The sequence below is a fragment of the Drosophila mauritiana genome, unplaced genomic scaffold, assembly GCF_004382145.1.
Source record: "Drosophila mauritiana strain mau12 unplaced genomic scaffold, ASM438214v1 Y_27, whole genome shotgun sequence".
Taxonomy (NCBI): Eukaryota; Metazoa; Arthropoda; class Insecta; order Diptera; family Drosophilidae; genus Drosophila; species Drosophila mauritiana.
The window spans coordinates 38,049-62,428 of NW_022881573.1; the positions used below are offsets into that span (position 1 = coordinate 38,049).

At 37.6% G+C, this 24,380-nt stretch overlaps 1 protein-coding gene and 5 long non-coding RNA genes across 9 annotated transcripts; all 6 read right to left on the reverse strand.

Annotated features, from left to right (window-relative positions):
• Positions 1–1,093: 1,093 nt before the first annotated feature.
• LOC117150070 lies at positions 1,094–1,777 on the reverse strand. Its single transcript, XR_004460656.1, has 3 exons — positions 1,651–1,777; positions 1,315–1,580; positions 1,094–1,254 (listed from the first exon to the last, which is right to left on the reverse strand). It is a non-coding gene; the product is annotated as an uncharacterized LOC117150070 (long non-coding RNA).
• A 3,220-nt stretch (positions 1,778–4,997) lies between these two features.
• Positions 4,998–6,671, reverse strand: LOC117150064. 2 transcript variants are annotated; one of them, XR_004460649.1, is made up of 7 exons: positions 6,051–6,671; positions 5,964–5,989; positions 5,852–5,880; positions 5,715–5,798; positions 5,411–5,661; positions 5,223–5,301; positions 4,998–5,165 (listed from the first exon to the last, which is right to left on the reverse strand). It is a non-coding gene; the product is annotated as an uncharacterized LOC117150064 (long non-coding RNA). The 2 variants fall into 2 exon arrangements; XR_004460650.1 differs by lacking the exon at positions 6,051–6,671 and having other exon boundaries at positions 5,868–5,880; positions 5,964–5,980.
• A 680-nt stretch (positions 6,672–7,351) lies between these two features.
• Positions 7,352–8,324, reverse strand: LOC117150063. Its single transcript, XM_033316919.1, has 3 exons — positions 8,237–8,324; positions 7,828–8,007; positions 7,352–7,770 (listed from the first exon to the last, which is right to left on the reverse strand). The coding sequence occupies exons 1-3, from the start codon at positions 8,293–8,295 to the stop codon at positions 7,698–7,700; spliced, it is 312 nt and encodes a 103-aa protein (XP_033172810.1). The 5' UTR covers positions 8,296–8,324; the 3' UTR covers positions 7,352–7,697.
• A 9,353-nt stretch (positions 8,325–17,677) lies between these two features.
• Positions 17,678–19,165, reverse strand: LOC117150065. 2 transcript variants are annotated; one of them, XR_004460651.1, is made up of 7 exons: positions 18,731–19,165; positions 18,644–18,669; positions 18,532–18,560; positions 18,395–18,478; positions 18,091–18,341; positions 17,903–17,981; positions 17,678–17,845 (listed from the first exon to the last, which is right to left on the reverse strand). It is a non-coding gene; the product is annotated as an uncharacterized LOC117150065 (long non-coding RNA). The 2 variants fall into 2 exon arrangements; XR_004460652.1 differs by lacking the exon at positions 18,731–19,165 and having other exon boundaries at positions 18,548–18,560; positions 18,644–18,660.
• Positions 19,166–19,504: 339 nt separating this feature from the next.
• Positions 19,505–20,671, reverse strand: LOC117150066. The gene is made up of 3 exons (XR_004460653.1): positions 20,062–20,671; positions 19,726–19,991; positions 19,505–19,665 (listed from the first exon to the last, which is right to left on the reverse strand). It is a non-coding gene; the product is annotated as an uncharacterized LOC117150066 (long non-coding RNA).
• A 2,361-nt stretch (positions 20,672–23,032) lies between these two features.
• On the reverse strand, positions 23,033–24,130 carry LOC117150069. 2 transcript variants are annotated; one of them, XR_004460654.1, is made up of 7 exons: positions 24,086–24,130; positions 23,999–24,024; positions 23,887–23,915; positions 23,750–23,833; positions 23,446–23,696; positions 23,258–23,336; positions 23,033–23,200 (listed from the first exon to the last, which is right to left on the reverse strand). It is a non-coding gene; the product is annotated as an uncharacterized LOC117150069 (long non-coding RNA). The 2 variants fall into 2 exon arrangements; XR_004460655.1 differs by lacking the exon at positions 24,086–24,130 and having other exon boundaries at positions 23,903–23,915; positions 23,999–24,015.
• Between the last annotated feature and the right edge of the window lie 250 nt (positions 24,131–24,380).

A 24,380-nucleotide genomic window follows, 5' to 3' on the forward strand; every position in this document is an offset into this window, starting at 1 on the left:
AAACACGCATGCATCCTTCTTCCAAGACTTCAAATACTGAAAGAGGGAATCACAAGCTATTCTGGGAAATATATGTGTAAACTTAATACTTATCTAATTGCCAACTTGAAGAACTCAAAACCACGGCATCCCAGCTACGACGGCCTTAATATTAGCTGCTACAAATGTATCTGAAAACAAAAACAAATATTAATGCAATTATAACAAACAATTATGCAAACATAATACTTACCTCCAAATATCGTCCAGCCTAGGCACCTGAAAAATACAAAAAAAATCTAGTGAAACCACAAAAACAATTAACAAATGTAATGCTTACCTAAAATTTAACTTTACATCCATTTCCATGGCCCCAATCGTTGCGACGGTCCTCGGCAACAATTCCGGACCCGGAACATCCTGAAATACCATGACCTCTCTCGTTGCGGCGGTCCTCGGCAACAATTCCTGATCTAGAGGCTCCTAGCTGCCAATCCCGACGCAGTGGCCACAAGACGCGGCGCTCCGTGCAACCTTCGATTCCACCACCATGTTGCCAGCAGCTCCAAGACATTTCAATGACGGCTGCGCGGGATCTAGCTTCTTCAAAACTCATGCAATTGCTTGCAACACCGGCCGGGACAAGCATGTTGCAAGCGGCGCTCTTCCAGCGGCCACAACAAATCACAGCGAACACACTACATGCGCTTACCCGTGATGACTCCTGAGGATTCCAACGACTCGGCGCTCCCGTCCTTCCTGCGGGGGTACCTGAAAAGAACTAAATCAAACAACAATGTTAGTCAAAATTGCAAAATCTATTGTAAAATAATACAATTGTTAAATGTAAACAAACCATGCAAATTTTTAATGTTACCAGTCCATGTTACTGTTGAAATCTAAACTAACAAAAATACTACATTAATACTAACTATGTCCAAGCCCCAAACTCACCCCATGCAATGTTAAACTCTAAATTCAAATAATTGTACCTACATATTACACACATTGTAATCAAAGGCAAAATAATTTGTGTATGCGGAACAGAATTCATTCTGTCTCCGTACCTCCACCTACAAAGTTAAAAAAAAAAAAACTGATAGTATCCCTTATCACCGATGCAATCTACTTGCAGTGCTGCGCTGCAATAGACGGGCCATATAAGCTGCCTACGCTTCGATCAGGGCACCTAGCGCGGAGCTGCAAAATCTATCCTTCCTGCTACTCTCATAATTTCCCAGATCGAAGAGCGCCTACATTAGTTGACGCTAAAACCTAAAAACAAAACAATTAACCATTAACAAATTAAACAAAACAATCAAATAATGCACTTACCTCCTTGAGCACAGCCAACTGCTGATCCACATCTAACGCAACCGACAAGAGGAGGCGAGCTCCGCAAAAATAAAACGAAATCGCCAACTTTTTCAATTTTAAACACAAAAAGTTGACAATTTTATGATGCCGTCTCCTTCTCCTGACGCCACTGATTAATAAGGATAATTAGCTCGGCGCTGATGCCACATTAATTAGCTGCAAAATTTGCCCTTAAAACGAATATTTCACCTCAGTATCGTATCTTCAACGAATTCTCCGCTAACCTGCAATTAAAGGAAAATAAATAAGAATTTGATACAAAAATTAATCAAGAGCATATAGACAATAACAAACCGGACAGACAAAGTAGCAGATGCTAATAGGCGCTCCATCCTGCTGATGACAAGCACGCAGATCCAGCTTCCAAGACTACAACTATTGAAACAAGGGAACACAAGCTGGGAAATATATATTTAAAATATAATACTTATCTAATTGCCAACTTGATGACTCTAAAACCGCGGCATCCCAGCATCCCAGCAATAGCACAATAACAAAGGTCCTCCAAATTATCTCTCACAAAACGTACCTGAAAAGCAAAAAATCAACGCAATTATAAAAGCAAACACAATACTCACCTGTAAACTGTAACCTGTACCTGTAAAAATATAATAAACGCAGTAATATAAAGTAATATACACAAGTATAATACTTACCTTAAATTAAATTCCACTCAATGTACCTGAAACAACAAAAATTACCAAATACTACTTTTACATCCATTTCCATGCCTATATCGTTTTGGCGGCCTCTGCAAAAAATCTCGAACCGGCGGCCCCAAGCTTCCAATCCTGACGCTATGGCCACAAGACGCGGCGCACCTGGCTTCTCTCGGTGATAGACCGAGCTACAATCCTCACTGATGACTTCTCTGCCACGAGACGAACTCCACCACCATAATGCCACCAGCTCTATAAAAATGCAATAACAGCTGCGTGGGACAACTCTTCGCAACTCCTCTTCCTGACGAACGGCAAATTGTATCTGCAATATAACCAATATCATCAAACAATTGCATAAAACTGCCACCGACGATACAACCGATCTTCACCAAATGACGGCGGCGAGGGATGCTGAAACCGAGAACAAATAACCTGCAACGCCGGCCGGACATACTTGTTGCAAGTGGCCCACTCCAAGAGGCCGCAACAGACCACAGTCAACATACAACAAACACCTCCTCCTAGCGACTTGGTGCTTCCGTCCTTCCGGCGGGGGTACCTGAAAAGAATTAAAATAAACAATGTTAGTCTGAAATTTTGATGTAAAATAATTTTATTTTAAAAATGTAAACAAAACATGCAAGACGATAATGTTACCAGTCCATGTCTCTGTCTTAGATGCCTACAAAAAAAAAAATACTAACTACACATTAAATACTAACTATGTCCAAGCCCCAAACTCACCCCATGCAATGTTAAACTCTAAATTCAAATAATTGTACCTACATATTGCATAAATTGTAATCAAAGGCAAAATAAATATGTGGATGCGGAACAGAATTCATTCTGTCTCAGTACCTCCACCAGCAAAGTTAAATTATTTGATTTTCTTTATACTGTAGTAGTAGTAGTAGTAGCAGACTCCGAGCTGAGCTAGTACTTTTCCTTTGACCAGTAAACGGTAACTTGTTTTCGTCTTTATCACAAGTACCGTATGGTCGTCCATTTACCGCTTCATTCGAATATCAACCGCGGATGTCTCTTGTAATAATATTCTTTATTTGATCAATTTTTAGGAGCAGGGAAGGTTCCGAGCTTTTCTGATATGGACTTTGGACTTAAGGGATCTGATCAAGTGAAGAGAAAGAGCTTTGGAGTTGCTGACTTTAATAGTGTTTGGATTTCTCTTGGATTCAAGTGCATTCGCTCTTGCTCCATTTTACTTTAACATAATTTATGACGGAGTATGATTTTCTGAGCTCATTAAGCGAAACTGATTTTTTTGTGAAATAGATCACATAAAATATTACAACTGAGTTCGCGTTCGCTTTACGCGCTTAACATCGAGGCATTGCAGGCCTAAACCAATGATATCAGTTTTTAGAGAACTAGGGTCCATTTCATCAAGTCGAAAAAGTAGCACCTTGTAGGGTTTAACATTTTTATCAGCGTAGGAGAAGAATTCGAATTTCCCCTTTAATGAAGCACACGCGGATTCATAGTCTTTTATGTCCATACAGAAAAGTTTAATTCCAATAGACATTTTTTAATAAAGTATTTGGAGCAATTAATTGATTTGCAAAAGTTATGCAGTTGCTCCACTGAACATTTAAGCACAGTTATTGGAGGAATGTAAACTTTGTTTTTGGTGATGATTTGTTCACAGTCAATATCGTTCTTATCAGTGTTTTCATCTTCTTCTTTGCTCAACTGAGTTTGAAGCGGAGAATAATAGTTTGCATTGACATAGGACTGCTTCCCAGTGTCTTGTTTTTTCAACTTCTTTCTGTCTGCTTTAGGTGACATAACGGTGTCAACAGATAACGATCTCTTTATTCTTGTAATTTTGATTTTTTTGTTTTGTTTTGCTTTGTCTTTATTTTTATTTTTCGTTGCTTAGAATTTGATGCGTACGTGGGTGCCTTCAGGCTGAGAGCTTACACAAGACTGATAAATAAAATTTAATAAAAAGAATATATAAATTAAATAAACAGAACCTAAAATTCGGAATTTTTTTGAATTGTTTGAAATTTATTTTATCTGTATATTCCAGAATTTTGAATGTACTGATTACAGTGTGGATATTGATATTGGAGGTTAGTTTTTTGATTTGCTGGTTTGACACCATGGAGTATGGTGATTAGAAAACATATAGCAAGGAAGATCCGTGAGTCATCTTGCTTATGTAGTCGACTGGCTTCCCGAGACTTCTAGTAGAAAATTTGCATCATCGTTGATGTTACATAGGGGAGCGCCTATTGTCGAATGGGTTCCTGCCCAGAGTTTCTCTATCTTGTCGACCATTATTACTTTATGGGAATTATTTTGATGGGATTGTTGTTAAAATTTTGTTGTCTCTGTATAAAGCGGCTATTATTGATATTGTTGCTGTTATCATACCGTGGTACGTGACGAGCGTTGTTGCCATTATTCTGTTGTTCTGTTATCGTGGTATGTAGAGACTGTTGTAGTCACTATTGGTTGGTTGTCCTTTCGCGTATGGGTGGTTCCTGTAAATTGGGCTGTCGCGTCATCGGTTTTCTTGGTCTTTCTTCAGGCTTCTAGAGAAGTTTAATTCAATCTGTCCGTACTCGTATGCTTTCTCGATTGTCTCTGGCATTTGATTCCTAATGGCTGACCTAAGTGGGTCCTTAAATCCTGCCTAAATGACAGAATCTATCGTATTGGAAGCTGAAATAGTCGCCAAAATGAGAACCAAATACAGACAGACCCTTCCAACCCTCTTCCGGATAGCTGAACAAGAATTGGATATAGGACAATCTATAGCTGAGGAAAAGAGAGTGGAAAAGGAAAAAGCCGAAAGGAGAAAAGGGATATTATTCAGAAAAGTACTGAGGACGAGAGACGAAATTCTTGAATTAATGATCGGACACCCACCACTGTAATCAAAATAGTAATCCCAGACTACGAACCCGAAGCAGACCAAACTAAATAGTATTCACAAATTAATAAAAGCAATTAAAACCAAAAATACATGTATATTAATTAATTCCTAATTAATTAATATACAAACTACAAACTGTGACAGACGGAAAGACGCACGTCGACCTGCTTCTCTCTTGACAACAGTGATACATATCTTCTTCTCCATAGTTAGCATCCCTCCTTCATGCTAAACGTAAAATCCTAAGGAAAAACAAACCAATTAGACGGATGGCACAAAAACCTAAATAATACCCTCACCTCAACGCATCCGGATTAAAAAGCCAACGACAATGCACTCCAGCTGACCCTGACGATGCGATGCGAATAAAATCAAATCCTTGACATAAGAGAGGAACCGGAGGATGGATACGAAAAGGATTAGTGCGGCAAAAACATGATGAATATAAGGCAACTCGCTGCAGCAATATATGCACAACGTCACCTACCTGAATTTTCTTGCCGCACAGTCCTTTGAATAATCCTTCAACACCGCTGCAATCTTCACACATCGCTGCACCGCAAAATACGGGCCATCTAAGCTGCCTCCGCGTCGATCAGGATACTTTGCTGCTCTTACAAACTTCCTTCCAGGGAAATATATGTGTAAACTTAATACTTATCTAATTGTCAACTTGAAGAACTCAAAACCACGGCATCCCAGCTACGACGGCCTTAATATTAGCTGCTACAAATGTATCTGAAAACAAAAACAAATATTAATGCAATTATAACAACAAACATAATACTTACCTCAAGATTAATCGCAAACTTGAAGAACCCAAAACCACGGCATCCCAGCTACGACGGCCTTAATATTAGCTGCTACAAATGTACCTGATAACAAAAAACAAAAATTTAATGCAATTTAAAACAAACATAATACCCACCTTCAGAATAGCCTACCTGAAAAACATATCTGAAAAACAATAATAAGTTGCATTTATTATAATATTATAATATATATTTATATAAATAAACAAATGCAAACATAATACTTACCTCCAAATATCGTCCAGCCTAGGCACCTGAAAAATACAAAAAAAATCTAGTGAAACCACAAAAACAATTAACAAATGTAATGCTTACCTAAAATTTAACTTTACATCCATTTCCATGGCCCCAATCGTTGCGACGGTCCTCGGCAACAATTCCGGACCCGGAACATCCTGAAATACCATGACCTCTCTCGTTGCGGCGGTCCTCGGCAACAATTCCTGATCTAGAGGCTCCTAGCTGCCAATCCCGACGCAGTGGCCACAAGACGCGGCGCTCCGTGCAACCTTCGATTCCACCACCATGTTGCCAGCAGCTCCAAGACATTTCAATGACGGCTGCGCGGGATCTAGCTTCTTCAAAACTCATGCAATTGCTTGCAACACCGGCCGGGACAAGCATGTTGCAAGCGGCGCTCTTCCAGCGGCCACAACAAATCACAGCGAACACACTACATGCGCTTACCCGTGATGACTCCTGAGGATTCCAACGACTCGGCGCTCCCGTCCTTCCTGCGGGGGTACCTGAAAAGAACTAAATCAAACAACAATGTTAGTCAAAATTGCAAAATCTATTGTAAAATAATACAATTGTTAAATGTAAACAAACCATGCAAATTTTTAATGTTACCAGTCCATGTTACTGTTGAAATCTAAACTAACAAAAATACTACATTAATACTAACTATGTCCAAGCCCCAAACTCACCCCATGCAATGTTAAACTCTAAATTCAAATAATTGTACCTACATATTACACACATTGTAATCAAAGGCAAAATAATTTGTGTATGCGGAACAGAATTCATTCTGTCTCCGTACCTCCACCTACAAAGTTAAAAAAAAAAAAACTGATAGTATCCCTTATCACCGATGCAATCTACTTGCAGTGCTGCGCTGCAATAGACGGGCCATATAAGCTGCCTACGCTTCGATCAGGGCACCTAGCGCGGAGCTGCAAAATCTATCCTTCCTGCTACTCTCATAATTTCCCAGATCGAAGAGCGCCTACATTAGTTGACGCTAAAACCTAAAAACAAAACAATTAACCATTAACAAATTAAACAAAACAATCAAATAATGCACTTACCTCCTTGAGCACAGCCAACTGCTGATCCACATCTAACGCAACCGACAAGAGGAGGCGAGCTCCGCAAAAATAAAACGAAATCGCCAACTTTTTCAATTTTAAACACAAAAAGTTGACAATTTTATGATGCCGTCTCCTTCTCCTGACGCCACTGATTAATAAGGATAATTAGCTCGGCGCTGATGCCACATTAATTAGCTGCAAAATTTGCCCTTAAAACGAATATTTCACCTCAGTATCGTATCTTCAACGAATTCTCCGCTAACCTGCAATTAAAGGAAAATAAATAAGAATTTGATACAAAAATTAATCAAGAGCATATAGACAATAACAAACCGGACAGACAAAGTAGCAGATGCTAATAGGCGCTCCATCCTGCTGATGACAAGCACGCAGATCCAGCTTCCAAGACTACAACTATTGAAACAAGGGAACACAAGCTGGGAAATATATATTTAAAATATAATACTTATCTAATTGCCAACTTGATGACTCTAAAAAATCTCGAACCGGCGGCCCCAAGCTGCCAATCCTGACGCTATGGCCACAAGACGCGGCGCACCTGGCTTCTCTCGGTGATAGACCGAGCTACAATCCTCACTGATGACTTCTCTGCCACGAGACGAACTCCACCACCATAATGCCACCAGCTCTATAAAAATGCAATAACAGCTGCGTGGGACAACTCTTCGCAACTCCTCTTCCTGACGAACGGCAAATTGTATCTGCAATATAACCAATATCATCAAACAATTGCATAAAACTGCCACCGACGATACAACCGATCTTCACCAAATGACGGCGGCGAGGTATGCTGAAACCGAGAACAAATAACCTGCAACGCCGGCCGGACATACTTGTTGCAAGTGGCCCACTCCAAGAGGCCGCAACAGACCACAGTCAACATACAACAAACACCTCCTCCTAGCGACTTGGTGCTTCCGTCCTTCCGGCGGGGGTACCTGAAAAGAATTAAAATAAACAATGTTAGTCTGAAATTTTGATGTAAAATAATTTTATTTTAAAAATGTAAACAAAACATGCAAGACGATAATGTTACCAGTCCATGTCTCTGTCTTAGATGCCTACAAAAAAAAAAAAATACTAACTACACATTAAATACTAACTATGTCCAAGCCCCAAACTCACCCCATGCAATGTTAAACTCTAAATTCAAATAATTGTACCTACATATTGCATAAATTGTAATCAAAGGCAAAATAAATATGTGGATGCGGAACAGAATTCATTCTGTCTCAGTACCTCCACCAGCAAAGTTAAATTATTTGATTTTCTTTATACTGTAGTAGTAGTAGTAGTAGCAGACTCCGAGCTGAGCTAGTACTTTTCCTTTGACCAGTAAACGGTAACTTGTTTTCGTCTTTATCACAAGTACCGTATGGTCGTCCATTTACCGCTTCATTCGAATATCAACCGCGGATGTCTCTTGTAATAATATTCTTTATTTGATCAATTTTTAGGAGCAGGGAAGGTTCCGAGCTTTTCTGATATGGACTTTGGACTTAAGGGATCTGATCAAGTGAAGAGAAAGAGCTTTGGAGTTGCTGACTTTAATAGTGTTTGGATTTCTCTTGGATTCAAGTGCATTCGCTCTTGCTCCATTTTACTTTAACATAATTTATGACGGAGTATGATTTTCTGAGCTCATTAAGCGAAACTGATTTTTTTGTGAAATAGATCACATAAAAGATTACAACTGAGTTCGCGTTCGCTTTACGCGCTTAACATCGAGGCATTGCAGGCCTAAACCAATGATATCAGTTTTTAGAGAACTAGGGTCCATTTCATCAAGTCGAAAAAGTAGCACCTTGTAGGGTTTAACATTTTTATCAGCGTAGGAGAAGAATTCGAATTTCCCCTTTAATGAAGCACACGCGGATTCATAGTCCAATAATTCCAATAGACATTTTTTAATAAAGTATTTGGAGCAATTAATTGATTTGCAAAAGTTATGCAGTTGCTCCACTGAACATTTAAGCACAGTTATTGGAGGAATGTAAACTTTGTTTTTGGTGATGATTTGTTCACAGTCAATATCGTTCTTATCAGTGTTTTCATCTTCTTCTTTGCTCAACTGAGTTTGAAGCGGAGAATAATAGTTTGCATTGACATAGGACTGCTTCCCAGTGTCTTGTTTTTTCAACTTCTTTCTGTCTGCTTTAGGTGACATAACGGTGTCAACAGATAACGATCTCTTTATTCTTGTAATTTTGATTTTTTTGTTTTGTTTTGCTTTGTCTTTATTTTTATTTTTCGTTGCTTAGAATTTGATGCGTTGTAGTTAATTAAAATTCCAATACTTCTGATGTAGTTAATTAAGTTTCAAAACGCAATCGGTCATTTTATCTTTATTTGGTTTTTATTCAGCAAGTGTACAATCCAGATCTATTCCTGACTTATGACTGATTTTAGTGTGGTCTACAGGCAGATCTCTTGTGACAGCCAAGTGCTGACACTAGCAAATTCTGCAATATGTATGTATGAAGTCCATACTCGATAACCAATGGGAGTCGAGTGCGACCCCTAAAGGCGTACATGCTGAATTCGCATATTTAGGATTAGGGTGTACGTAAAGATCTACTAGGGTGGTCCTAAGGAATTAGGGTGGTCCTAAGTTTACTTATTAGTCGACTTATTATTATGATTCATATTATAATTATTATTAATATTATTATTATTATTGTTATTATGTTCGTATATACTACATCTCCCTCCTTTTGAAAAATAACGTAATAATATGAAGTTATTTTCAAGTATATAAATTTTTTTTTTTTTTGTATATTAATATTTGAAATGAATGATTAAAGAGATATTAAAAAAAAAAAAATATATATATTTTCATTTTATTTTGCAAAGTAAAAGTTTTTTATTATAATGTTTTTATTAGTTTTTTATTTGTGGTTGGCCAACCAAACAAAATGTATTATGAATTAAAAATTTTTAACCTATCTTTATGGACTATCTGTTTTTTGTTTTTATTTCCTATAATTGTAATGTTGTCATTATCTCCTATTTCTGAAACTAAATATGGTCCTAAATAATTATTGTCAAGTTTATGACCCGTTTCGTTTTTAAGTAATATCTTATCTCCTATCTTTAATTCAAAGTTACTAATATTTCTATCATATTTTATCTTTCTATCGGCTTTTGCCTTGTCTAACATATTTTTAGCTCTTCTATATGCTATTTCTAATCGTAGCTTAACTTCTTTTGAATAGTCATCCATGTTGTAAATAGGATCTATTCTGTCTATCCTGTTAAAATCTATGAACTGTCTGGGTAATCTTCCAAATACTAATTCATATGGACAATATTCATGAACTACCGATGGTGTTGTATTGAAACAATAAGTAAAATATTGTATCCATATATCCCAATCGGTTTTGTCAACAGATATATATGAGCGAACATACTCATTGAAAGTTCTGTGACTTCGTTCTATTGTTCCTAATGTCTGGTGATGGTGTGCTGTTGAAGTAATGTTTTTTATCTTCATATATTTGCACAGGTCGTCTATAATTTGGTTTTTATATTCCGTTCCCATGTCCGTTATGATTGTTTTCATTGGACCGTACTTTAGAATAAAATTTTCGAATATAGCCTTAGCAACTGATTTTGCACTTTTATTTGGAATAGGTACCGTTACCAAATATTTTGTTAAATCGCAAATGATAGTAACAGCATACTCATTTCCGTTTTCTGATCTTGGCAGTGGACCAATGGTATCTATCAAAACTATATCAAATGCTGTTGCTGGCGTTTCTGTTATTGTCAACGGTGTTTTAGTATGTTTGGTTGTCTTTGCTTGTTGGCATTTTAAACATGTTTTAACATATTTACTTATTGCCTTTGTCATTTGTGGCCAATAATAATAGTTTTTTATTTTCCTCAGGGTTCTAGAAATTCCTGAATGGCCTCCTTCTGATGGATCATCATGATATTTAGACAGTATTGCTTTTATTTGAACCTTATCATTTTTATCTATCTTAGTCACCTTGTTTAATAGCGCTATTTTTAAGTTTTTTAGTATTTTATTGCCCTTTTCTTTAAAATTCTTTATAGTGACAAATTCGAAGATTTGTTCACTTGGTGACAATTGTGTTTGAATGATACTATTTATTCTTGCTTCTTCATTAAGCCTTTGAAAGAATTGATCTAAATCGATTATTTCATTAGAATAAAAATTAGTCATATCAAAACGTGTTATAATGTGTTTTCCTCTTTTCAACAAACACTTATGCTTGTCTATTTTGAGTATAACATATTTTTTGGCATCAATGTTATTGATTACCTGATAGATATTGGGCATTTTTATATTTTCTTTCTCATTTGGTTCATGCAATTTTTCACCTGCGCAGGTATTTTTCTGTCTTGTTGTTGATCTTGTTGTTACCTTTAGTATCTGTCTATTTATTGCTTTAAGTTCTCCGATAGTTATTCGGGACAATGCGTCTGCAACATGATTATCTTTCCCCTTGAGATATTCTACTGTGAATTCAAACTCCTCCAAGTCTAGTCTCATTCTGGTTAATTTTGAACTGGGGTTTCTCATTGAAAAAAGATATGATAGTGGCCTATGGTCACTTTGTACTAAGAAATGTCTACCATATACGTATGGTCTGAAGTGATTTATTGCCCAGTGAATAGCTGCTAGCTCCTGCTCTGTAGTGGACTTATTACTTTCGCCTTTTGTAAAGCTTCTTGAAGCGTATGCCACTGGTAGCTGTTGACCGTTATGGTCTTGAGATAGTACCGCTCCACATGCTTGTTTACTAGCATCTGTGGTTATGCAAAATTGTTTGCTGAAATCTGGATACTGAAGGAGTGTTGGTTTCATTAATTCCCTTTTGAGATATTCGAATGCATCATTGCATTCGCTTGTCCATTCAAATGGAACATTCTTTTTACAAAGCCTCGTTAAGTGGCGTGATTTCTCAGAAAAGTTCTTAATAAATCTTCTGTAATAATTGCAAAATGCCACGAAGCGTCTAGCTTCGTCTGAGTTTACTGGTTTGGGGTAATTCTTTATTACCTCATATTTAGAGTCATCTGGCAATATACCTTTGTCAGTACACTTGTGACCTAAATAAGTAACCTCTTTCATAAAGAAAGTGCATTTTTCTGGATGTAATTTTAAATTATGTTGCCTACATAATTTGAAAACGTCGGTTAGATTTTTAAGCATGTGCTTTTCAGAACAGCCTATGACTACTAAATCATCCATATACAGAAATGCTTGCGAAGGCGTTAAGCCTGAAAATGCAAGGGTCATCATTCTTTGGAAAGAATTTGGGGCTATTTTTAAACCAAATGGTAATCGCGTGTAGCGGTATGCTCCCGTTGAAGTTGAGAATGATGTTATATTTCGTGACCTTTCGTCTAATTCTATTTGATGAAATCCTGACATCAGGTCTAGGCACGAGAAATATTTTGCTCGACCTAATTGATCAAGAATATCTTCTATTCTTGGAAGTGGGAATTTATCTGCTAGCAGTTTCTTGTTGATTTGGCGATAATCGACTACTAATCGCCATCTCTTTTCCGCCGAGTTAGGCAGTGATTTCTTGGGTACCAAGAGAAGAGGGCTATTATATTCTGAAATAGATGGTTCGACAATGCCATCTTTTATTAATTTGTCAACTTGCCTTTGAATTTCTGGTTTTTGACTTTCTGGCATTCTATAGTTTTTGATATAGACTGGAGTTTTGTCATTTAATCTCAATTTTTGCTTATAAAAATTATTAGCTGATATGGTTTCTGTTTCAAGACCAAAAATATCGCTATATTCGGTGCATAATTTTGTTAAATCGCTTTTGAATAACGATGGAAATTTAAGAAGTTTTAATACTTCTGAAGTTCTTTGTGCACTATTTTCTATATTTGCATTGTATACATCATAATCATCCAATGATTCGCTTTTTATATTTGCGCTACTAACTATAGCGTCTTTTTCAGTTGTATTAATAATTCGAATCAAGACGTTCTGAGTGTTTACGAGTGCACTTGCTATTATTATGCCAGGTTGCAATTCCTGGTTGGGGATGAGGACATGTGTGTCAGTAGATGTTAGTTGAATCTTTCGAATCACTTCTGATCTAGCTGGCAAAATTATTTCGTTATCTAGTGAATGTATAATAGGAATGTTTATGTTCCTGAAATTTTTGGGCCTCAAAGTGAACCAATCTTCTTGGTCGTGGAATTCCAAAATACAATTGTATTTCTTAATGAAATCCAAGCCAATTATACCATCCCCTGGTATAGGAAAATTGTCAGGTACGATATGGAATTCATATGGTATTGCTGCATTAGCAATACACATTTCTAAATGTAGTGTACCTAGAGACTGAATTGTCCCTTGCCCTATTCCTGATATATTTGTTGTATTTTTTGGATTTAAATCGTTAAGATTATTGTTTCTGCATTTAAGCAGGGAAATTTCTGCACCTGTATCTATTAAAAGAGTTACCCATGAACTGGTACTCATATTCTTCAATCGTATAAAAATGCTTAAATTGAGATTAATTTTGTATAATTTTACTGTAGATTGTCGCTCAAGGGGGCATGTTCGTTTTCCGATTGTATGTTACGGACATTGTGGGTATGACTTGTTTTATAGTTATGGTTTTGGTTACCTCTTGAGTAACCTCCACCTCTATTATAATTTTGGTTACCACCTCGTCCTCTGTTTCCACTATGGTAACCACCTCGGCCTCTATAATTGTTATTGTAGGAGTTATAATTTCCTCGGCCATTACCTCTGTTTTGGTAATTTCCTCGGTAATTATTACCTCGATAGTGTCCTCTATTATTATAGAATAATACACTATTTGAATTGCCGGTCATTTCTGTACTGCAGTGTATGTATTTTTCAATCACGCTATTCATCGTGTTGAAATTTCCAGCTTCCAATATGGTTTTGAGCTTATCGTGCCCACAATTCTTGGTCATTGCAGAAATGGCTTCCTTTGTAGCGAATTTGTCTGCATTGTTTGAATCTAAACCATCATCTATATAGGCTGCTTCGAGCACCCCACGTAGGTTTTCCATCTCTGTGGTATATTGCGCTGCAGTTTTGCCGCGCTGTTGTGTACTAAGCATTTTTGCTTTGATGACATCGGGCGATTCGCCTTTAACTGATGCTTTTAATAGATTTATTATACCGATAATGGTCTTTTCATTTTCAACTTTGTGTGATAATGGACCAAGTATCTTTGTCTTGATTACCTCTACCGCTAGCATCTCCTGATTTCCTTTTGTCAGATCTGTTAGCCGGAGGGCCGTGAGGAATCTATTTAAGTTTAACTTTTTGCCGTCGAACTCAGGTATTGTGGACGAAATTTGTCGCACATATTCCCTTGATGTTGCGGCAGAGTCTGTCATTTTGTCTGTTTCCTGTATTCTTGAAGTATTTGAATCTGAAAGATCTTCTTCAAGTAATTCGGGTAATGTTATTACCGCTGGAATTGCAAGATCGTGGAGATCCTCTTCTTTTATTTCTATTTCTGATTCTCCTACACTTTCGATATCCTCACCGATCTCAGCCACTATAGGTGTGCTTAAAATAGTTGGGATTGTAATATTTAAGTTATGTCTGTACTTGACGTTTAACAAATTCTCACGGAACCTGTTTAGAAATTTTACTGCTTGGGATAAATGATTTTTTGTTAATCTTTTCCTTTCTCTGTAAATTAATTGGCGTGCTTCATTAAAGCATCTTACCAATATCTGCGCATGCTTGTTGAGAGTGTCTTGTTGCACTTCTCTATTTGGTGTCATGCATTTATAAGACTTGTCAAAAGTTGTTTTAATTTCTTTAAGCTCGTTTTTTATTTCTTGCCAGTCCATTTAAGGAATAATATAGATTTATTTGTGCAATCGAACTTTATAAATTGTGGCTTCTCCTAAAAAAGGTTTCTTCAATAATCTTTTTTTTTTTCATTCTAGTTTTCTGATATTAAAAATAAAAATTTTAGATCATCTTAATTCAAAATACATTTTGGGTGTGTTTTTTTTTTTTATTTTAAATTTTATCCAAACTATTCTCTGTTTTGCCCATATAACGCTTCTTTATTATTTTGTTATGCTTAACATATAGCGTTAACATAAACTGAGCGACTGTTACGATCGTCATGATCAAAAGGAGTAACCACAGTGACTGAATGTCTTCTGTATGGTCGACTATTTTTAAGTTATTGACCACATTGGCCGTATTATCTTTTGACTGACTATCGTCAGATCCAAACCAACCCATTTTGTATATTTTTTTTTTTATTTTTGGGTTTTGGTTTATTTTACTTTAAAAATATGTTGTTTTGATTTTTTTTTTTTCAATATAGTTACATTTTCCTACCTAATTGGTGTATGGCTTTACGGGCCATTCTTCTCATCGGGCAGAAAAAGTTCCGCTCAATGTTACAATATTTTGTGTAATATTAATATGCAGCGCAGTGCATCGAGGGTGGTGTGCCACGCAGGGCAACAAAAAAAAAAAAAATATATTTTATTTTTCAGCTCCTATTTGCTTCACTCTGACCCTCCTTGCGTCAGCTGGACGTCGCCGGGGTTGGCACGCTGACACTCCTTCGATGACGTAGTGAGCGGGCTGCTCACCACGTTGATGATTATTTCCTCATTTAGGGGTTATGTGCTGGGGCTGCAATGTCTGCACGTATATTCACAATGTGGTGTGAACAGTGGTCCCTCGCAGTCGTTCGGGCATCTTTTTTTAAAAACAGGCAGGCTTTTCGGATTGGGAGTTGGAGTTTTGTTAATTGTTAACGATTTTATTTGTTTTTCTGAGTGAGCGGGTGTGGTGGGGATTTTTTTCTTAAGATATTCGACACAGTGGTCTAGCTCAGCTTGTAGTTTTTGAGCTTTCGACCATTGGGGTGGTGGAGTGTTCGTATATAATAGCCACTTTATGTGCGCTATTCTCTTTTTTACATTATTTCGAACTCCGCCCCTGTTTTTTCCCATCACACTAACGCTCTACTCACTCAGATCGCTTTTTTTCTTCACAATTGCCGCCGTCTTGGTGGATAAGCATCGAATTCCGGGCATGCTGATCCTCTCACGTTCAGTGCTTGTTGATGGAAGTTGAAAATTATCACAAGCGGTTTCCTTTAGCTTCTGCTACAACTTATAACGATCCTTTGTCACGGTCGCCATGTAGTTAATTAAAATTCCAATACTTCTGATGTAGTTAATTAAGTTTCAAAACGCAATCGGTCATTTTATCTTTATTTGGTTTTTATTCAGCAAGTGTACAATCCAGATCTATTCCTGACTTATGACTGATCTTAGTGTGGTCTACAGGCAGATCTCTTGTGACAGCCAAGTGCTGACACTAGCAAATTCTGCAATATGTATGTATGAAGTCCATACTCGATAACCAATGGGAGTCGAGTGCGACCCCTAAAGGCGTACATGCTGAATTCGCATATTTAGGATTAGGGTGTACGTAAAGATCTACTAGGGTGGTCCTAAGGAATTAGGGTGGTCCTAAGTTTACTTATTAGTCGACTTATTATTATGATTCATATTATAATTATTATTAATATTATTATTATTATTGTTATTATGTTCGTATATACTACAGCGTACGTGGGTGCCTTCAGGCTGAGAGCTTACACAAGACTGATAAATAAAATTTAATAAAAAGAATATATAAATTAAATAAACAGAACCTAAAATTCGGAATTTTTTTGAATTGTTTGAAATTTATTTTATCTGTATATTCCAGAATTTTGAATGTACTGATTACAGTGTGGATATTGATATTGGAGGTTAGTTTTTTGATGTGCTGGTTTGACACCATGGAGTATGGTGATTAGAAAACATATAGCAAAAAAAATTTGCATCATCGTTGATGTTACATAGGGGAGCGCCTATTGTCGAATGGGTTCCTGCCCAGAGTTTCTCTATCTTGTCGACCATTATTACTTTATGGGAATTATTTTGATGGGATTGTTGTTAAAATTTTGTTGTCTCTGTATAAAGCGGCTATTATTGATATTGTTGCTGTTATCATACCGTGGTACGTGACGAGCGTTGTTGCCATTATTCTGTTGTTCTGTTGTCGTGGTATGTAGAGACTGTTGTAGTCACTATTGGTTGGTTGTCCTTTCGCGTATGGGTGGTTCCTGTAAATTGGGCTGTCGCGTCATCGGTTTTCTTGGTCTTTCTTCAGGCTTCTAGAGAAGTTTAATTCAATCTGTCCGTACTCGTATGCTTTCTCGATTGTCTCTGGCATTTGATTCCTAATGGCTGACCTAAGTGGGTCCTTAAATCCTGCCTAAATGACAGAACCTATCGTATTGGAAGCTGAAATAGTCGCCAAAATGAGAACCAAATACAGACAGACCCTTCCAACCCTCTTCCGGATAGCTGAACAAGAATTAGAAATAGGACAATCTATAGCTGAGGAAAAGAGAGTGGAAAAGGAAAAAGCCGAAAGGAGAAAAGGGATATTATTCAGAAAAGGACTGAGGACCAGAGACGAAATTCTTGAATTAATGATCGGACACCCACCACTGTAATCAAAATAGTAATCCCAGACTACGAACCCGAAGCAGACCAAACTAAATAGTATTCACAAATTAATAAAAGCAATTAAAACCAAAAATACATGTATATTAATTAATTCCTAATTAATTAATATACAAACTACAAACTGTGACAGACGGAAAGACGCACGTCGACCTGCTTCTCTCTTGACAACAGTGATACATATCTTCTTCTCCATAGTTAGCATCCCTCCTTCATGCTAAACGTAAAATCCTAAGGAAAAACAAACCAATTAGACGGATGGCACAAAAACCTAAATAATACCCTCACCTCAACGCATCCGGATTAAAAAGCCAACGACAATGCACTCCAGCTGACCCTGACGATGCGATGCGAATAAAATCAAATCCTTGACATAAGAGAGGAACCGGAGGATGGGTACGAAAAGGATTAGTGCGGCAAAAACATGATGAATATAAGGCAACTCGCTGCAGCAATATATGCACAACGTCACCTACCTGAATTTTCTTGCCGCACAGTCCTTTGAATAATCCTTCAACACCGCTGCAATCTTCACACATCGCTGCACCGCAAAATACGGGCCATCTAAGCTGCCTCCGCGTCGATCAGGATACTTTGCTGCTCTTACAAACTTCCTTCCAGGGAAATATATGTGTAAACTTAATACTTATCTAATTGTCAACTTGAAGAACTCAAAACCACGGCATCCCAGCTACGACGGCCTTAATATTAGCTGCTACAAATGTATCTGAAAACAAAAACAAATATTAATGCAATTATAACAACAAACATAATACTTACCTCAAGATTAATCGCAAACTTGAAGAACCCAAAACCACGGCATCCCAGCTACGACGGCCTTAATATTAGCTGCTACAAATGTACCTGATAACAAAAAACAAAAATTTAATGCAATTTAAAACAAACATAATACCCACCTTCAGAATAGCCTACCTGAAAAACATATCTGAAAAACAATAATAAGTTGCATTTATTATAATATTATAATATATATTTATATAAATAAACAAATGCAAACATAATACTTACCTCCAAATATCGTCCAGCCTAGGCACCTGAAAAATACAAAAAAAATCTAGTGAAACCACAAAAACAATTAACAAATGTAATGCTTACCTAAAATTTAACTTTACATCCATTTCCATGGCCCCAATCGTTGCGACGGTCCTAAGCAACAATTCCGGACCCGGAACATCCTGAAATACCATGACCTCTCTCGTTGCGGCGGTCCTCGGCAACAATTCCTGATCTAGAGGCTCCTGGCTGCCAATCCCGACGCAGTGGCCACAAGACGCGGCGCTCCGTGCAACCTTCGATTACACCACCATGTTGCCAGCAGCTCCAAGACATTTCAATGACGGCTGCGCGGGATCTAGCTTCTTCAAAACTCATGCAATTGCTTGCAACACCGGCCGGGACAAGCATGTTGCAAGCGGCGCTCTTCCAGCGGCCACAACAAATCACAGCGAACACACTACATGCGCTTACCCGTGATGACTCCTGAGGATTCCAACGACTCGGCGCTCCCGTCCTTCTGGCGGGGGTACCTGAAAAGAACTAAATCAAACAACAATGTTAGTCAAAATTGCAAAATCTATTGTAAAATAATACAATTGTTAAATGTAAACAAACCATGCAAATTTTTAATGTTACCAGTCCATGTTACTGTTGAAATCTAAACTAACAAAAATACTACATTAATACTAACTATGTCCAAGCCCCAAACTCACCCCATGCAATGTTAAACTCTAAATTCAAATAATTGTACCTACATATTACACACATTGTAATCAAAGGCAAAATAATTTGTGTATGCGGAACAGAATTCATTCTGTCTCCGTACCTCCACCTACAAAGTTAAAAAAAAAAAAACTGATAGTATCCCTTATCACCGATGCAATCTACTTGCAGTGCTGCGCTGCAATAGACGGGCCATATAAGCTGCCTACGCTTCGATCAGGGCACCTAGCGCGGAGCTGCAAAATCTATCCTTCCTGCTACTCTCATAATTTCCCAGATCGAAGAGCGCCTACATTAGTTGACGCTAAAACCTAAAAACAAAACAATTAACCATTAACAAATTAAACAAAACAATCAAATAATGCACTTACCTCCTTGAGCACAGCCAACTGCTGATCCACATCTAACGCAACCGACAAGAGGAGGCGAGCTCCGCAAAAATAAAACGAAATCGCCAACTTTTTCAATTTTAAACACAAAAAGTTGACAATTTTATGATGCCGTCTCCTTCTCCTGACGCCACTGATTAATAAGGATAATTAGCTCGGCGCTGATGCCACATTAATTAGCTGCAAAATTTGCCCTTAAAACGAATATTTCACCTCAGTATCGTATCTTCAACGAATTCTCCGCTAACCTGCAATTAAAGGAAAATAAATAAGAATTTGATACAAAAATTAATCAAGAGCATATAGACAATAACAAACCGGACAGACAAAGTAGCAGATGCTAATAGGCGCTCCATCCTGCTGATGACAAGCACGCAGATCCAGCTTCCAAGACTACAACTATTGAAACAAGGGAACACAAGCTGGGAAATATATATTTAAAATATAATACTTATCTAATTGCCAACTTGATGACTCTAAAAAATCTCGAACCGGCGGCCCCAAGCTGCCAATCCTGACGCTATGGCCACAAGACGCGGCGCACCTGGCTTCTCTCGGTGATAGACCGAGCTACAATCCTCACTGATGACTTCTCTGCCACGAGACGAACTCCACCACCATAATGCCACCAGCTCTATAAAAATGCAATAACAGCTGCGTGGGACAACTCTTCGCAACTCCTCTTCCTGACGAACGGCAAATTGTATCTGCAATATAACCAATATCATCAAACAATTGCATAAAACTGCCACCGACGATACAACCGATCTTCACCAAATGACGGCGGCGAGGTATGCTGAAACCGAGAACAAATAACCTGCAACGCCGGCCGGACATACTTGTTGCAAGTGGCCCACTCCAAGAGGCCGCAACAGACCACAGTCAACATACAACAAACACCTCCTCCTAGCGACTTGGTGCTTCCGTCCTTCCGGCGGGGGTACCTGAAAAGAATTAAAATAAACAATGTTAGTCTGAAATTTTGATGTAAAATAATTTTATTTTAAAAATGTAAACAAAACATGCAAGACGATAATGTTACCAGTCCATGTCTCTGTCTTAGATGCCTACAAAAAAAAAAAAATACTAACTAGACATTAAATACTAACTATGTCCAAGCCCCAAACTCACCCCATGCAATGTTAAACTCTAAATTCAAATAATTGTACCTACATATTGCATAAATTGTAATCAAAGGCAAAATAAATATGTGGATGCGGAACAGAATTCATTCTGTCTCAGTACCTCCACCAGCAAAGTTAAATTATTTGATTTTCTTTATACTGTAGTAGTAGTAGTAGTAGCAGACTCCGAGCTGAGCTAGTACTTTTCCTTTGACCAGTAAACGGTAACTTGTTTTCGTCTTTATCACAAGTACCGTATGGTCGTCCATTTACCGCTTCATTCGAATATCAACCGCGGATGTCTCTTGTAATAATATTCTTTATTTGATCAATTTTTAGGAGCAGGGAAGGTTCCGAGCTTTTCTGATATGGACTTTGGACTTAAGGGATCTGATCAAGTGAAGAGAAAGAGCTTTGGAGTTGCTGACTTTAATAGTGTTTGGATTTCTCTTGGATTCAAGTGCATTCGCTCTTGCTCCATTTTACTTTAACATAATTTATGACGGAGTATGATTTTCTGAGCTCATTAAGCGAAACTGATTTTTTTGTGAAATAGATCACATAAAAGATTACAACTGAGTTCGCGTTCGCTTTACGCGCTTAACATCGAGGCATTGCAGGCCTAAACCAATGATATCAGTTTTTAGAGAACTAGGGTCCATTTCATCAAGTCGAAAAAGTAGCACCTTGTAGGGTTTAACATTTTTATCAGCGTAGGAGAAGAATTCGAATTTCCCCTTTAATGAAGCACACGCGGATTCATAGTCCAATAATTCCAATAGACATTTTTTAATAAAGTATTTGGAGCAATTAATTGATTTGCAAAAGTTATGCAGTTGCTCCACTGAACATTTAAGCACAGTTATTGGAGGAATGTAAACTTTGTTTTTGGTGATGATTTGTTCACAGTCAATATCGTTCTTATCAGTGTTTTCATCTTCTTCTTTGCTCAACTGAGTTTGAAGCGGAGAATAATAGTTTGCATTGACATAGGACTGCTTCCCAGTGTCTTGTTTTTTCAACTTCTTTCTGTCTGCTTTAGGTGACATAACGGTGTCAACAGATAACGATCTCTTTATTCTTGTAATTTTGATTTTTTTGTTTTGTTTTGCTTTGTCTTTATTTTTATTTTTCGTTGCTTAGAATTTGATGCGTACGTGGGTGCCTTCAGGCTGAGAGCTTACACAAGACTGATAAATAAAATTTAATAAAAAGAATATATAAATTAAATAAACAGAACCTAAAATTCGGAATTTTTTTGAATTGTTTGAAATTTATTTTATCTGTATATTCCAGAATTTTGAATGTACTGATTACAGTGTGGATATTGATATTGGAGGTTAGTTTTTTGATGTGCTGGTTTTACACCATGGAGTATGGTGATTAGAAAACATATAGCAAAAAAAATTTGCATCATCGTTGATGTTACATAGGGGAGCGCCTATTGTCGAATGGGTTCCTGCCCAGAGTTTCTCTATCTTGTCGACCATTATTACTTTATGGGAATTATTTTGATGGGATTGTTGTTAAAATTTTGTTGTCTCTGTATAAAGCGGCTATTATTGATATTGTTGCTGTTATCATACCGTGGTACGTGACGAGCGTTGTTGCCATTATTCTGTTGTTCTGTTGTCGTGGTATGTAGAGACTGTTGTAGTCACTATTGGTTGGTTGTCCTTTCGCGTATGGGTGGTTCCTGTAAATTGGGCTGTCGCGTCATCGGTTTTCTTGGTCTTTCTTCAGGCTTCTAGAGAAGTTTAATTCAATCTGTCCGTACTCGTATGCTTTCTCGATTGTCTCTGGCATTTGATTCCTAATGGCTGACCTAAGTGGGTCCTTAAATCCTGCCTAAATGACAGAACCTATCGTATTGGAAGCTGAAATAGTCGCCAAAATGAGAACCAAATACAGACAGACCCTTCCAACCCTCTTCCGGATAGCTGAACAAGAATTAGAAATAGGACAATCTATAGCTGAGGAAAAGAGAGTGGAAAAGGAAAAAGCCGAAAGGAGAAAAGGGATATTATTCAGAAAAGGACTGAGGACCAGAGACGAAATTCTTGAATTAATGATCGGACACCCACCACTGTAATCAAAATAGTAATCCCAGACTACGAACCCGAAGCAGACCAAACTAAATAGTATTCACAAATTAATAAAAGCAATTAAAACCAAAAATACATGTATATTAATTAATTCCTAATTAATTAATATACAAACTACAAACTGTGACAGACGGAAAGACGCACGTCGACCTGCTTCTCTCTTGACAACAGTGATACATATCTTCTTCTCCATAGTTAGCATCCCTCCTTCATGCTAAACGTAAAATCCTAAGGAAAAACAAACCAATTAGACGGATGGCACAAAAACCTAAATAATACCCTCACCTCAACGCATCCGGATTAAAAAGCCAACGACAATGCACTCCAGCTGACCCTGACGATGCGATGCGAATAAAATCAAATCCTTGACATAAGAGAGGAACCGGAGGATGGGTACGAAAAGGATTAGTGCGGCAAAAACATGATGAATATAAGGCAACTCGCTGCAGCAATATATGCACAACGTCACCTACCTGAATTTTCTTGCCGCACAGTCCTTTGAATAATCCTTCAACACCGCTGCAATCTTCACACATCGCTGCACCGCAAAATACGGGCCATCTAAGCTGCCTCCGCGTCGATCAGGATACTTTGCTGCTCTTACAAACTTCCTTCCAGGGAAATATATGTGTAAACTTAATACTTATCTAATTGTCAACTTGAAGAACTCAAAACCACGGCATCCCAGCTACGACGGCCTTAATATTAGCTGCTACAAATGTATCTGAAAACAAAAACAAATATTAATGCAATTATAACAACAAACATAATACTTACCTCAAGATTAATCGCAAACTTGAAGAACCCAAAACCACGGCATCCCAGCTACGACGGCCTTAATATTAGCTGCTACAAATGTACCTGATAACAAAAAACAAAAATTTAATGCAATTTAAAACAAACATAATACCCACCTTCAGAATAGCCTACCTGAAAAACATATCTGAAAAACAATAATAAGTTGCATTTATTATAATATTATAATATATATTTATATAAATAAACAAATGCAAACATAATACTTACCTCCAAATATCGTCCAGCCTAGGCACCTGAAAAATACAAAAAAAATCTAGTGAAACCACAAAAACAATTAACAAATGTAATGCTTACCTAAAATTTAACTTTACATCCATTTCCATGGCCCCAATCGTTGCGACGGTCCTAAGCAACAATTCCGGACCCGGAACATCCTGAAATACCATGACCTCTCTCGTTGCGGCGGTCCTCGGCAACAATTCCTGATCTAGAGGCTCCTGGCTGCCAATCCCGACGCAGTGGCCACAAGACGCGGCGCTCCGTGCAACCTTCGATTACACCACCATGTTGCCAGCAGCTCCAAGACATTTCAATGACGGCTGCGCGGGATCTAGCTTCTTCAAAACTCATGCAATTGCTTGCAACACCG